Source organism: Rutidosis leptorrhynchoides, chromosome 4 (assembly GCF_046630445.1).
Source record: "Rutidosis leptorrhynchoides isolate AG116_Rl617_1_P2 chromosome 4, CSIRO_AGI_Rlap_v1, whole genome shotgun sequence".
Taxonomy (NCBI): domain Eukaryota; kingdom Viridiplantae; phylum Streptophyta; class Magnoliopsida; order Asterales; family Asteraceae; genus Rutidosis; species Rutidosis leptorrhynchoides.
The window spans coordinates 558,377,378-558,394,451 of NC_092336.1; the positions used below are offsets into that span (position 1 = coordinate 558,377,378).

The window sequence follows — 17,074 nt, forward strand, 5'->3', positions numbered from 1 at the left end:
TGACTTTTAGCAAATAAAATATACATATACAATGCTATGTATATGATCATTGAATCTGGCATCTCAATGTTGTTTTATTGATAAGTAACTTATGGTAACTATCTTTTAAGTTCTGTAAGCTGCTAAACTATTAAATTGTTTTTATAGGTTATACCCTATGGTTACATTGTCTAGTAACTTAAAAATTGTATAATGGTGCTGCTTCTCTACTTGATTGTACTTCAACGAGACGCATATAAGGCGGCCCTCAGTGGTCCATCGAAAAAGAAAAAGTCAACAGATTCTCCTAAAAAGTCAAACATATGATCCTACTACAACTTCAACTAATGAAGATGATATCTCTAGAGCAACATTAATATGGAGGGCAATCAAATTACCTATCTATTCAGTTGCACTAGTTCCCTTAACTGTGAGTATTCGAAAAATCCGAACACTTGTGTCACACTTCAACTGTGCAATGAAATTATCAAAAATGACACTTTTTATTTATAGGTAGGTACGACTGCAGCTTATTTAGAAACAGGGTTATGTTCAGCCAAGCAATATGTTCTGCTTTTAGCTTCATCGGTTCTTATAATCACTTGGCTTAATCTAAGGTAACGACATCATCAAGTTTATAAAAAATATTTCAATTTCTTTTTTTCTTTTTTTATACAAAGACTCCATTTGGTGTGTAATCTGGGCAGCAACGACGTTTATGATTTTGATACAGGAGCAGATATTAACAAGAAAGAATCCGTCGTTAACATGATCGGCAGGTAGATTACAATATATCCTTTTGTACATGTTATGTAAAAATGATTATTTATTTATCTGAAGTTGTAATATACATATAAGCACTTACAATATGTATATGTATCATGCTTCTGCAGTCGCACAGTGACCCTTATGGCTGCATTGCTATTGCTTGGTTTTGGGTCAATGGGGCTTATTTGGGCAGCCCTGGAGGCTGGAAATGTGAGGTCAATTTTGCTATTGGCTTCTGCAGTCACTTGTGGTTACATATATCAGGTAACAATGTTATACACAAAAAATAAATGTTCCGTTCTGCATTCTGGATTTGTACAGTACAACTAACCCGTTTTAGTGTCTACCTTTCCGGTTGAGCTACCGGGGTCTGGGAGAACCGTTGTGCTTTGCAGCATTCGGTCCATTTGCAACCACGGCCTGTTACCTGTTACAATGTAGCAGCACAAGAGTCGAGAGGGTACCGATAACTGCTACGATACTATCAGCTTCAGTACTAGTTGGCATTACAACATCTCTTATTCTTTTTTGTAGTCACTTTCACCAGGTATCCTTATACTTATGAATAGCCGATTTGGTAAATTTTATTATTATTATTATTATAATTAAATAAGTAAAAGGATAACAAGTTTAACGGGTCGAAAATCTCCCAGAGGGTATTTTGTGACGCATAAAGCCCCCTAATCATTTTAAACTCGTCCAAATGGGTCAAACGGTCAAAATTTTAAACTCGTCCAAATGGGTCAGGTTGGGTAATGTGTCAAAACTGCTCACGAGTCAAATGGGTCCAAACGGGTCATATACTTTTACATAGATTTTAATTGACCCAAATTTGAGAGTATGGACATCAATCGCCAGGTATAAATTATAATATTTATAATTAAAGAAACGATTGGAACTCTTGGACAAAGAATGCTCTGGGCGAACCCAGCCCGACCCAATCTGTACCATCCTGCCCATTTTGTTTCCTCTTTTTTTGTATTTTTTTTTTTTTTTTTTTTTTTTGCTATCTTTCTAACTTTTTGAAGTTCTCTTGAATTGCAAATTCAAACTCAGATTACAGGCGATAAAGCGGTAGGAAAGTTCTCTCCTTTGGTAAGTAGTCTTTCAACCCGCAATATTTCACGTTTCAAGTGAAAATTTAAACTCATATATTCTGATACTCCCACGTGACTAAAACGGGTCGGTTCATCTATAGGTAAGGATCGGCACAGAAACTGGTTCATATATGGTGAAAGTGGCAGTGATTTCCTTGTATTCACTTCTGTTTCTTTTCGGCATTTGTAGAGTCCTTCCGATCACTTCCATCGTAAGCTTTTTAAATTTTAAATCTTTTTCCCATGCAAATGTAACTTTTCGTATAAGAAAAGTGACCCGAATCTTCTGGTTTAGTTTCTGTGTGCGCTTACGCTACCAATGGGCAAGCTCGTGGTTACCTTTGTTGCGGATAACCACCAGGTCAGTCTCAAATTCACAGAATTATGAAGTTTTGTGTGACACATAACAGGGTAAATGAGTTTTTATTATTTTTTTCTTTTTTTAGGATAAAATGAAGATATTTATGGCAAAATATTTCTGTGTTCGATTGCATGCGTTATTTGGAGCTGCTTTAGCTGCTGGAATGGTAGCAGCCAGGATTATAACAAGAAATAATGTACCACAATTTGTAATTACTTAATTTCTATATCAGAATTCTTATTACAAAATTCTTTCTACGAGTATTAGATGCATAGTTGTACAACAACATTTCGTCTGAAAAGCACAGGTTTTGTCATCACTTAAGAATGTTTTAGATCTTTGTATCGAGCTCGTTCGTGTGAATTTTATATTTCTGTTACAGCAAATATAACCATGGATGATGCTCTTGACTCATATAAAATGTTGCTTTTCAATTAGCAAAGGATTCAATATATTATACAGTCAAGAATACATACAGTTAAATCCCAAGTCAGACTATAAATACATTTAAATGATTTCCATCGAAAGATCCCAACTTTTGTACAAAAGAAAATCAGTAGTAAAATAAGGGGTGTATATACAAAAGAAATATATCTATATCTATCTATTTACATGTAATTTGAGTGTCAATAGAGACCCAAGTACTTCCACCAGAAACTACCAACAACTGCCCAAATCACTGCATTCATACAGGCCATAGCGAACCCGACCCTGAAGATATCTAGGAGGTCTACGTAACCACAGACAAAAGAAATAAACTGTTAGAAAGTAAATAACAAGTGGCTGGCAATCAATGGGAAGAACCTTCTACCAATTACTATATGCAATTTAGGTTATAATTCTATAATTGTGTTTGATCTTGACTAATTGAGCACTAATTTCTTTATGTAATTACCTTATGTTTTTTTCAGCTGTTGATTTCTTTAATTAGGTGAATATCCTTTATGGTACTCTCATCGAGTTCTGCACACCATCAACATGCCCAACAATGACAGCTGGAACAAAGTAACTTGTTTAATCCATCTTCATTAGTTACTCAAAATTATATGAAAACAATAAAATCTAAAACAGTTTGTTTGTCAACTATATCTGTAGTTGACAAAAGATTTGTGACAATCAAGTATTTTCTTTGTTGTTTTTGCAGATATGAGAACATGTGGGCTGATGGAGTTTCTATTAAGAAACCTATAAGAGTATCTGCTCCTAAATATGTGGAGTATTTAATGTAGTGGATTGAAACTCAAGTTGATAACGAATCAATATTTTCTCAGAAACTTGGTGTGTGATAGTTCATTGTAACTGACAAATCTGTTTTTCAGTAAAACGTTTGTTACTAATTTCATCCAACTTTTTTTGATGTAGGTACAACGTTTCCTCCCAATTTCAAGGATGTGGTGAGAACGGTATTTAAGCGGCCGTTTAGAGTGTATGCTCAGATGATTGTGAATATGAAAGAAGAAGCTAATCTTAATACTTAAAGAAGATTGTGTGTGAATGTGATTATGGTTATTGATATGGATCCTTTTTATCTGTTTCTTAAATTTTGAAGAGTAGCAGAAACACTAAATCAAAATATTTAAGGGCAAGTGTTATCTTTTGGTCTTTAGAGGTGTTGTGGTGCTGGAATGGAATTATATTGAATTATAAAGGCATTTGTTACACATTTTTTTCTCCAGACTGAATGTTTTTGTTTAGGTTATACATCCGTATTCAATTATTGTTTCACATATGTTTTCTGCACACAGTGAAGTAGTAAAAGTTTATAATTATTAGTAGAGTTTCAACATTAATGGTCAATGTATGAGAGTGTGGAGGAATCATATATTAATGGTCAACATTAATGGTTAATGTATATGTATTAGTACAGTAGAACCTCTATAATTTAATACTCGATAAATTAATAACCTCGATAAAATTAATAATTTGTCCGGTCCTAACTTGGGACCAGTACAAAATTGGACACTAATCGATAAAATAATAAGATAATAATTTTTTTGAAATCTCAATGTAAATATATTGGTTCCAGCAAAACTATAAATTAATAATTACTAAAATATTCCAAAATTTTAGAATTTTTTAGTAAAAAAGTAATCTATAACGATCGATCTAGATGTGATTTTAAAATTTATCATTAGACATTTTATAGTGATCAATCTAGATCTATGTACATTGAACTTGACAAGTTTATTAATGTATAAATGTACGTAAATGAAATGAGAATTTTGAAGGTCCATGTTTATCATTTATTCAAATAGGTAAAGTGAACGGACATGGTAATTTTGAATGTCATTGTATTATTTTGAGAGTTGCTCACAAATATAAGTCAATGTTTTAAATTAATAATTTATTAATTTATCGATATAATAATATCTCGCTAAATTAATAAAATGTCCAAGTCCCAACATTATTAATTTATAGAGGTTTTACTGTAGATTACTTGTAAATGTTTGAAAATTGGAGTGGCGATTTGTACAACCAAGATTTTAATGAGTTATCATTACATATGGGTGAAGCTAGAATTTGAAAATAAGATGGGCTTACTCACTATTAGATTATATAAAAAGGACTCTTTTCTTTTTCAAGCATCACATCTATCTATCTATATATACTTATATAGGAAGAGAGTTTAATTTAGCATAGTTATCATTAGGAGCATATTAATAGGAAATTGTGACAAGTGGAATTTACACATTTCACACCACTTCTTATATGCAATACACCACCAAACTATTATTTTGGGCACTTCTACTCTTCCGTCTTTTAAAATATACTCCGTATCATGTTCTTTTCAACGCTTTCACCATTCCTAATTATCTGAACTTTTCATTCTTGAACTCAAACATTTCTTTATGTATGGTTTTCACCCTAGAATCTATTCAGATTAAGATAACCTTCATAAGTGGTCCTTCCATGATAAATTTACAAGCTTTTCAAAAAAAAAATTACGTATACGGAGTACAAAATTAACCTGTTAACATATATAATCTTCAATTTTACTTGATTATATTATCACTTAATCAATCACAAATGTTTACGACTGAAGCTATGGCAGTCACCGTCCGTACGGTGTTACTAATCGAACTCATATAGTTAGAAAATCATTAATTGGCTTCTAAGGTTCTCTGAAAACTACAGATTTACAGAAAATTATAGGATACAATTATCGAACATCGCATCAAATATGCATAAAATAAAATAATAATAATGAAAAGAAATTAAAACGATGAGCATGATGACGATTAATTAGAAAGTTGTCTGAAAAACCATTAGGGCTAAATAAGGTTTAAAAGGAAAAAAAAGTAGCGATAGATCAATATCTACTTTTGATTTATATAATTAAAATTATATCTCCTGATTGAAATACAAAAAAATATGAACAACAAATAGAGCGTCAATAATTTTGGAGTCAACACATATGTGTCCGTTGTAATAATTAATCAAAGAAGTAGCAACAAATTTTTGGGAAGTAGATGTGAGGAGGCCTAAAATAATTGCAGAGGAGATAGCGCTTTGAAAGACAAGGGAAATTCAATTTAATTTGAAGGGTAAAATGGTTCAAAAATAAATTTGGTGGTGTATGACAAATAAGAAGTGATGTAGGGATCACCACCCTTTTCAAAAATAGTGTTAAAATGACAGATGCATTTATTGGCTAATTCAATCAGTGTCAACAGCTTATAAAAAATTAATTTAATTTAAGCAATTAATAATTAATAGAAAATGAACGTAAAAACTAAAGTTTAGAACATTCATAAATTACGAATACTTTTGATGTATTCAATTAATTTCCGGAATGGAGTTATTGTTCAGCATATACCTCTTGGGTTTGGGTCTGCATGACCCCTCCTATTAAAACTATGTACATTCGTTTTTAGCTCACTTTCTTTTTTTATCGTTTTTGTTTATAAATGGTCCATTTTAGTCTAAATGTGCCTCCAGTTGTGATCTAAATCATTCATATGTATTTCGTTATCAATATTTAGTTATCCAAATCAGCAAGTCTATATAAAATAGCCGTATACTAAACCTATGTACATGAGGTTTTTGAGTAGCCGTGCATCGCACGGGCTCAAAACCTAGTATTGAGATAAAAAATAAACAACCATAACCGTTTCAATCAACAACTACTTCAATAGACTTACAACATTTATCCCTCTTTAAAAAACTCGTCTTACTGTTATAATTCAGTAGGCTTATAACTACCTTTAGTGGTTTGATTCTTGATGTTATAATTCAGTAGGCTTATAACTACCTTTAGTGGTTTGATTTTTGATGTTATAATTCAGTAGGCTTATAACTACCTTTAGTGATTTGATTCTTGATTTAGAATACTAATAATGAAGTGTAAGAACAAAGATGATAATGGAGAGAAAGAAAGAAACACTTTGTAAGTGTGAGAAATGGTGCAAGTTTAATGCTTGCATTCATGAGTATTTATAGCCTAAAATCTCAATATAAAAATACATACTTTGTGTACCAAAATTGACTATATGTATACACCAAAATTGACTATCCATATCTATATTATTATTATTATTATAACACTCCCCCTTGGATAGCAATTTTATTTTGTTGAAGATCAACTATAAATTACTGCCTCGTTAAAAACCTTGCTAAAGAAAACCCAGTGGGAAAAAACTTTAGCTAAGGGAAAAAGAGTGCAGCATGGAGTTGACTCCCCCTCAAGTAGACATCGCTTCAGCTGTTACATCTTTTGAACATGTCTCATGCCAATGTTATGAACGTGTGTTCTGAAAATAGCAGTTGGAAGTGCTTTCGTGAAAAGATCAGCAGAGTTTTTGCTAGATTGCACATATCTCATTTCAATCTGGTTGTCCTTAATGAGATTTTGAGTGTATGAGAAGAATCTAGGTGGTATGTGTTTTGTTCGGTCACTTTTGATATACCCTTCTTTCATCTGTGCTATGCAAGCTGCATTATCTTCATAGATAGTTGTTGGACTTTTATCGCGTTCTAGTCCACAAGAATCAGTAATGAGTTGTGTCATTGATCTCAACCAAAAACATTCTCGAGTAGCTTCATGTAATGCAATCACTTCGGCATGATTTGACGATGTAGCAACAAGTGTTTGTTTTTGAGAACGCCATGATATTGCAGTACCTCCATTTAGGAATACATATCCAGTTTGAGATTTAGCTTTATGTGGATCAGATAAATAACCTGCATCTGCATAACCAACCAAATCTTGTTTTGATTCGTTAGAATAAAATAATCCTAAATCAGTAGTTCCTCGAAAGTATCGAAATATGTGTTTGATCCCATTCCAGTGTCTTTTGGTAGGAGCAGAGCTGAACCTTGCCAACAAATTAACTGCAAAAGAAATGTCAGGTCTTGTACAATTTGTAAGATACATAAGAGCTCCAATTGCACTAAGATATGGTACTTCTGGTCCAAGAATGTCTTCTTGATCTTCACATGGACGAAATGGATCAGCTTCAACATTGAGTGATCTAACAACCATAGGAGTACTTAATGGTTTTGCCTTGTCCATATTGAAACGTTTCAAAATCTTTTCAGTATATGTTGTTTGATGTACAAGTAAACCATTAGGCATATGCTCAATTTGTAAACCAAGGCAATACTTGGTTTTTCCGAGATCTTTCATTTCAAATTCTTTCTTTAGAAGTTGAATGGCTTCATGGATCTCTTTATTTGTACCTATGATGTTAAGATCATCAACATAAACAGCTATGATCACATATCCGGATGTTGTTTTCTTAATGAAAACACAAGGGCAAGTAAGATTATTTGTATACCCTTTGCTTATCAAGTAATCACTTAATCGGTTATACCACATACGTCCCGATTGTTTTAACCCATATAAAGATCTTTGTAATTTAATCGAATACATTTCTTTGGGTTTTGCATTTGATGCTTCTGGTACCTTAAATCCTTCAGGTAACTTCATATATATATCACTATCAAGTGATCCATATAGATAAGCAGTCACAACATCCATGAGATGCATTTCTAAATTTTTAGAAACTGCCAGACTGATTAAGTACCTAAAAGTAATTGCATCCATAACAGGAGAATAAGTTTCTTCATAATCAATTCCCGGTCTTTGAGAAAAACCTTGAGCTACAAGTCTAGCTTTATACCTTGTAACTTCATTTTTCTCATTTCTTTTTCGGACAAAAATCCATCTGTATCCTACAGGTTTCACATCTTTAGGAGTGAGAATGATGGATCCGAAAACTTTTCTTTTATTGAGTGATTCTAATTCAGCTCGTATTGCTTCTTTCCATTGAGCCCAATCATGTCTATTTTGACATTCAACCATAGATGTTGGTTCTGGATCATCATCATTATTCATGATGTCATATGCAACATTAAATGAAAATTTCTCATCAAGATTTTTCATTTCATTTCGGTTCCATAATATTTTTGAATATGCATAATTGATTGCAATTTCTGTATTGACATCATCAATCTCCTCTGCAGTAGGAGTACTGATTTGTGGTTCTTCTTGAACACTTTCTTTTACTTCATTATCAGCTGATTTTCTTTTTCGAGGATTTTTATCCTTTGAACCGATTGGTCTTCCACGTTTCTGACGTGGCAAAGATTCATGAGTGACGTTATTGCCAGCTTTTGGAATTTCAATTCGAGCTGGAGTATTTACTGCTGGTATATATGATTTTGTCACCGTTTTTGTATCTGTAAATGCATCAGGCAATTGATTTGCAAGTTCTTGTATATGCATTATCTTTTGAACTTCTGTCTCGCATTCTTTTGTGCGAGGATCAAGATACTTTAATTGAGGTTCACACCATGAAACATCATTTTCTTTATTTTTCATTTCTCCCCCTAATCTAGGGAACAATGTTTCATTAAAATGACAATCAGCAAAACGTGCTGTAAAAACGTCACCTGTCATAGGTTCAATATACCTTAATATTGAAGATGTTTCATATCCAACATATATTCCCAACCTCCTTTGAGGACCCATTTTTGTACGTTGTGGTGTCGCAATTGGAACATACACTGCACAACCAAATGTTCTAAGATGGGAAATATTTGGCTCTTGACCAAAAGCAAGTTGTAGGGGGGAATATTTATGACTTGCACTTGGTCTGATGCGAATCAATGCAGCAGCATGTAAAATTGCATGACCCCATATAGATACAGGGAGTTTTGTTCTCATTATCAATGGTCTAGCGATTAACTGTAAACGTTTAATCAATGACTCGGCTAAACCATTTTGTGTATGCACATGAGCAACAGAATGTTCAACAACAATTCCTATAGACATGCAATAGTCATTAAATGCTTGAGATGTAAATTCACCAGCATTATCAAGTCTCACCCTTTTAATGGTGTAATCAGGAAAATGAGCTCTCAATTTAATAATTTGGGCAAGAAATTTTGCAAATGCCACATTACGGCTTGATAACAGACAAACATGAGACCATCTGCTAGATGCGTCTATTAGAACCATGAAATATCTAAATGGTCCACATGGTGGATGAATTGGTCCACATATATCACCTTGAATTCTTTCAAGAAACATTGGTGATTCTTTCTCAACCTTAAGTGGTGAGGGTCTAGTTATCAATTTTCCAAGAGAGCAAGATGTACATGGAACCATTGTATCATGATGGATTTTTCTATCCTTTAGTGGATGTCCATGAGTACATTCAATAATCCTTTTCATCATTGTTGATCCTGGATGGCCTAATCTGTTATGCCATAAACTGAATACACCAGGATCAATATATTTTTCGTTAACTACCATATGTATTTCTGGTACATTTATATGTGTATAATGTAATCCAGAACTAAGTCTTGGCAGTTTTTCAACCACATAACTCTTGTCAGTGATACTTAAATATTTCTCATTTTCTGTTGTCACTGACTGATAATCATACCCGTTAAGGTATATGTCGGAGAAACTCAATAAATTTCTGCTTGACTTGGGAGAAAATAAGGCATCATTTATTAAAAATTTTGTACCATTTGGTAGTATGAAATTTGCCTTTCCTATCCCTTTTATCAAGTTAGCAGGTCCTGATATTGTATGTATAGTTCCTTCCGTTGGTTTTAGGTCAATAAAATATTTCTCGGATTTAAGTATAGTGTGTGTAGTTCCACTGTCTGCTATACAGAGATCTCCACCACTTGATTGATGTTGTATTCCAGCAAAATTCATATTGAACTTCATATATAAGAAATAAATAGTGAGTACATTAATATTACACAATATTTTAAACGCAAATAGATAGTACTGAAACATTTAGCAAACATAATGACAAAGACAGACGATATTAAATCGTTTATTTTTCAAAAGACACACAACTTAAACATTCAAGAAATCTTCATATAAATCAGATGGTTTCTCAGTGACTGTTGGATCAATATTATCCACAAAATTTACTTCCTTTTCTTTACCTTTCAGCGAATCCTGATACATCTTAACAAGATGTTTAGATGTTCGGCAAGTATTAGTCCAGTGGCCCATTCTACCACATCTGTAGCAAGATTCTTCAGAATTTTTAGAAGAATTTTCTTCAACATCTTGTTTAATGGGCTTGTTTTGTGGTTGATATTTATATTTTCGTGGATTACTATTTCTTTGACCACCACGGCCACGACCACGACCACGTCCACGCCCATTACCATTACCATTACCATAAGGATGGTTTCTACCATAGTTATGGCTTTTGGCATGATGATGGTGATGGTTATTATAACCACGACCTTGCCCGCGTCCTTGTCCCTGTTTATAATTATTTGCAGTATTTGCTTCAGGGATTGCAAGTGTACCAGTAGGACGGGATTGCTGATTTTTCATTAATAGCTCATCATTTTGCTCTGCAACTAAGAGATATGAATTAAGTTCAGGATATGTTTTGAACTTTAGCATTCTCAAATTTCTTTGCACTGTGATGTTTGCAGCATTCATTGTGGAGAAAGTTTTCTCCATCATGTCTGCATCACTAATTTCATGTCCACAGAATTTAAGTTGTGAACATGTATTATACAGAGCTGAGCTGTATTCATTTACTTTCTTAAAGTCTTGGAACCTTAATGTTCTCCATTGTTCCATTGCAGCTGGAAGTAAAATTTCTCTTTGATTATTGAATCTGCTTTTGAGACCTTCCCATAAAACATGGGGATCTTCTACAGTCACATAATTATTTTGTAAGCATTCATCAATATGTTGATGAATAAAGCAACATGCCGTAGCTTGTTCTTTTTCAGAACAAGTGTTGTTTTCATTTATGGTTTCAAGAATGCCCATTGATTTAAGATGCATTTTTACTTTTATAACCCATGGCATGTAGTTGTTTCCAGTTGATTCTAAAGGAGTAAATTTAAGCTTTTCCAGATTCGACATTTTCTATTATCAAAAATTAAAACAAACATCATGATAAATTAGAGTCAATTTATATTCATAAGTATATAAACATTAAACATAAATTTAATATAACATAAATGATAAGTAGGTGACAGTGTCGACCATGTGTAAGCAATCATAAATAAATGTTATATAACAAAAATATAAATATTAGTAAACATAAATGAAAATTTGGCGACAGTGTCGACCATATATTTTTTCAGGTGGTATAACCAACCTATATCATTCTGGTGGTATAACCGACCATATATCATTTTGGTGGTATAACCGACCATATATCATTTTGGTGGTATAACCGACCATATATCATTTTGGTGGCAGAGCCAACCATATTTAGTATTAAGATTATCGTGCTGATAACGTGTTATAATTCAGTAGGCTTATAACTACCTTTAGTGGTTTGATTCTTGATGTTATAATTCAGTAGGCTTATAACTACCTTTAGTGGTTTGATTTTTGATGTTATAATTCAGTAGGCTTATAACTACCTTTAGTGATTTGATTCTTGATTTAGAATACTAATAATGAAGTATAAGAACAAAGATGATAATGGAGAGAAAGAAAGAAACACTTTGTAAGTGTGAGAAATGGTGCAAGTTTAATGCTTGCATTCATGAGTATTTATAGCCTAAAATCTCAATATAAAAATACATACTTTGTGTACCAAAATTGACTATATGTATACACCAAAATTGACTATCCATATCTATATTATTATTATTATTATAACACTTACAACATAATTTAACTTCGAAAAATGGACCTTTTTTCATAAAACATTTTTGGAAATAACAATCATGTTTGGTCAAAACGCAATGTATATTGTTAACTATTCCATGTTGTGCCGTTATACTCATTATTCACAATTTTTTGGGTTACATAAATATTAATATTACATTCAACTTATAATTTTCATCGTTTGTATCTCTAACATTTATATTTCGTTTCAACAAAAACGTAGTACCCACGTAATATTAGAATTTAATCATATCGGGATCAACATGCTCATTTAACATATTCAACGTAACATCTTTTTCACGGAAGTTGTTTATTGAATGTAATTTATAATATAAACTTTTTGTAACTATAATGTATAACAAAACTTTTTTTTATAGCCCCACGAATCTGCGGGTTATAAACTAGTTAGAGTATTTATTAATCTATACCTTTTTTAAATATTAATTAATTATTAATCTATACTATATAACATACATAAAAACTATATTTATATTATATATATAAAATATAAATAAACTATAATATCAATGATCAGATTATATTGTCTTCATCCTTCGTACCCAAATATTGCATACAGTTTCAAAGCCACTTATTAAGGAGAGGTAGTTTTGGATTTGAATGTAATTAACCGTGAAAGAATGTTTAGTTATTACTCCAACTAACTGAAATAAATTCATGCGCATGTTCAAAGGAAGTACCTAATTATCCCTAAATGCTAGCAGTCTATATTATCACAAAAATTAAAATTTAAAACATTCTCATTTTGAATGCTTCTTTAGATAGATAGATAAGATGATAATATATAACAGACTTGGACTCGTTCTTGTTCTTGTATATAAACTAGAGACTAGATGTTATCGCGGTAGCTAGCTAGCTAGGGTTTTGATGATTTACGTATAGCATAGCGTTTTAAAGATCGATCATGCATATTGTCCGATCAAGTTTCATTCCCGGGCTTAGAAAGATACGCCGTTTTCTAAAATCCATTTCCGGATGTTGTTCATCTTCACATCCTGCAGTTATCAAAAGCGGCAGAAACAAAGTCGTCCCTTCATCCATGCATGCGGTCGAATCCAACGACGACCTTTTAATCGAAATCTTGCTCCGTTTACCAGTTATCTCACTTGTCCTATTCAGATCGGTATCCAAACGCTGGTTATCTATTATCAATAACCCTCATTTCGTCACTCTACTACGCCAAATTATTCCTAAATCCGAACCTGTTTCTGGTCTATATATTCAAAACCCTGGAGCATTCTTTGTGTATGATTTTGTGCCTTTAGATAACAGAGTAGATCAGAGTAGATATCCATTTAAATTAATTTCCAGGTATGATCGCCGCTTCGGAGTTATAATTCTACAGTCCTGCCATGGGTTACTTTTGTGTGTAGGGTTGCATCACTATTATGTGTACAATCCAACCACTAGTCTGTTTAAAAAGATTCCATTTTGTCCCATTGATAAGGGTACTATAAGAATGGCTTATGATCCTACAAAATCACCTCATTACAAATTGGTGTATGCTAGACATAGAGATTATAATCGTGGTTTAGTCCGTAATAATATTCGAATTTATACTTACTCTTCGGAAACAGGAATTTGGAGTGATTGTGGTGATAGATATTGGTCCAAATCATCTTCAGAAATTTTAAAGCATGGAATATATTGGACTAATGCTATACATTGGGTCGAAGGTTCGAATCATAACAAGTTATGTTTGGAGGATTTAGCTATCACAAGTGTACAAGCACCCGGGGAGAACGGTTGTAATCACAAGTTGTTCGAGTCTCGTGGTTGTTTGCATAGTGTTTGTGTGTGTCCTCATTTTAGTCCTGATCGTGGAGAGTTAAAACAGTTGAACGTGTACGAGATGAGTAATGAGCATTCTGAATGGTTGATCAAGTACATTGTTCATCTTGATGAAGCGAAGAGATCGTTTCCTAAATTTAGGGTTCACCCTCATAAGTTGGTTTCAATTGATGTTTGGTGCATTGCTTTAGGCGAAAGAGAAGAGGATTCATTCATGGTTATTGATTTAGATGGAACAATTATGCAATATAAAATCATGTCAAATACTCTACATAAGCTCCCGTATTCCAAACCATTCCGTTGCTACCATCCGGATAGCTTTCAGTTCATTGCATCCTCTGCAGATGTATGAATTATGATGCTGCATTAATTATGGTTCCAGGTTTTATTTTTAACATTTATATTGTACTGCCACTACTTTAGCTGGTTATATATGTTCAGTTTTCTTTCTTGATGACATAGTGGTATCAACTCTGTTCTATGAGTTATTTCTATATGTTATCAATTTATTATTAAGAGAAGGTATCAATGTCATTAACTTAGCCAAATAATATGTCAAAAAATGTGTGTAAGTTGTGGTTGGATTTCAAACCAAATAATATGTGAAAAGGTGATAACGGTAAAGATGATTGAGATAGTGAAAAAGTGTGAAAGTTGTGGTTGGAATTTCAAACCAAATAATATTAGTATGATGCAAAACATCTGTTGAAACACCATTCACGCTCCCATTATAAACTAGTCAAAAACGCCCTATAATAGTCTTTGTGGGTGTTTTCGCACGTTACATTAGCCAACTGCAGACGTTTTGGTTAACAAGTGGTCTTAACTAATTAACTACTTTCATATCAGCTTACAATACTATAATTCCAATTTTGCAACTCCAATTAAAATGGCTTATGAACTTGTTGATGCATACGCGAAATGAACCCTAGTATAATCCCTAAAACATTATATCGATGTAAATTGGCCATTGATGTTGGTTGTGATCCTAGTGATATAAAAATACCTGTTTATTTATTCTATTGATCACTCTTTTTGAGGTATGCAATACTATGTTTTCAATGTTTGTTGATATTCAATGATAATATTGGAATGTTACTAATCTTACAGCACTAACTATGGATGTTGTAATTTTACAGCACTACTGGCAAAAGAAAATAATCTAAGATTTAGTGCATTTTGTTACAACAAATATAACTGTGGATGCTGTTTGTGACTTGTATAACCTTTTTTTCAATTAGCAAAGTATTATATATATATATATATATATATATATATATATATATATATATATATATAGTCAAGCATACAGTTAGATCCCCAAGTATTAAGTATATTTACAAAAGAAATGTATCTATCTATTTACATGTAATTTGAGTGTCAATATAGACCCAAGTACTTCCACCAGAAACTACCAACAATTGCCCAAATCACTGCATTCACACAGGCCATGGCGAAAAGAAATGAGGCAGATTCAGCTTATGGTTATTTCTAACACATCAAATGGGTACAATCAACAACATAAGTTTGAAAAGAAAGCAGTCAAACAGGTCAAAATCACCCAATGTGTAAAATTAACACATACGGTATTAAACTAAAATTAAAAAACCCTCTATAAAAGCGGTTGACCCATACTGAAAGTTATCCACTTTGATTTAAGACCGTTACCCAATCCACCATACCCGCCCATTTTACTACCAGATAATAGAAACGCACCTCCAAAGTAAACTGCTGCTTGGGCGCTACTATAATGTGTTAGAGCACCAATAAGTTTGTATTATACGCTAAAGCGAGCGCTGCCAACATACCAGGCACCCCAGCTTCCAGGTGCATAGCAAGAAACGCATGATATAGGGCTCCAACGTGACCCGTTTTAATTGCAAGCATGTAGTGGATTATGAAGTAAGCTGCCTGAAGAACACCAAGTGCAACATGCCTACTTAAAGTACTTGGACACAAGGAGGAAACATCTTAGATAGCCAATTAGATATTGAGTGGAACGGAGAGACCACTCAGGAACTCACCTATAAATACGATATCGTACCATAAATATTTTTATAAATTATGTTGAAGTTTCAATTAATCATTGTTTTTTAACGAAAAAGTTAAATAGAAATTGCAATCAATGATAGCTGAAAATATTGTCTTAATAATATTCTTCATGTCAATACTCGATCTTAATGTCAATAATGAAGAATTTTTGTCTTGAATATTGTCTTCATTTCAATTAATATCAAGCCATTCGGACACGCATTAACAGTTTATACAATTTATAAACGGTTAATTAAGCCATTCCGACATACATTTCAATTAATATAAACCACCACATACTACAAAAAACTACTCTCGTTTATCACCAATTTAACCACACTTTTAATTCTTAATGACAAACCTAAAAGTCATCATTAGAAAAATCCTTAACTAAATTATTAAAAAATAGTTGTTGCTACACATTATTATTTGAGATTTTAATAATAATAATAATAATAACGACTATAAACCATTTTATTTTTGTCAATTATCTTTTTCTATAGATATCCTAAATCATAAACTTAAAAGTGGTAATCGTTTTATAAACTATAATATAATATTTTACGTATAGCATAGCGTTTTACACGTACTATTACGATTAATCCGTAGATCATGCATATTGTCCGATTGAGTTTCATTTCTGGGCTTTGAAAGATACGCCGTTTTCTTAAATCCATTGCCGGATGTTCATCTTCACATCCTGCAGTTATCGAATGCGGCAGTAACAAAGTCCCTTCATCCGTGCATGCAGTCGATGTAAGATAAATGTGCAAGGTACAACATATAATTATATGGCTAAATTCATTTGAGCCTTCTGGGTCACACACATATACACCTAGACGTCAAATAAAATATATATACGATGTATATATATTACTCAAGTAACAAAATAAGTTAAAATATTTAATT

General features: G+C 32.7%; 2 protein-coding genes across 2 annotated transcripts in view; both read left to right on the forward strand.

Moving 5' to 3' along the window:
• Nucleotides 1-220: 220 nt before the first annotated feature.
• The window catches only part of LOC139845271 (2-carboxy-1,4-naphthoquinone phytyltransferase, chloroplastic-like), a gene marked incomplete at its 5' end in the record, with an annotated part of 186,443 nt that continues 169,589 nt past the window's right edge, over nucleotides 221-17,074 (forward strand). Inside the window, one exon of the mRNA XM_071835527.1 lies at nucleotides 221-409. Coding sequence (XP_071691628.1) covers nucleotides 221-409 — 189 coding nt within the window. The remainder of the gene's footprint in view (nucleotides 410-17,074) is intronic.
• LOC139904663 (F-box protein At5g07610-like) lies at nucleotides 13,383-14,486 on the forward strand. The gene has a single exon (XM_071886595.1). It carries the CDS (start codon nucleotides 13,383-13,385, stop codon nucleotides 14,484-14,486), a length of 1,104 nt encoding a protein of 367 aa, XP_071742696.1.

Excerpts from the sequence above, each read along its gene's own strand:
- LOC139904663 (XM_071886595.1), top strand. The coding sequence starts at position 13,383 with ATGCATGCGGTCGAATCCAACGACGACCTTTTAATCGAAATCTTGCTC.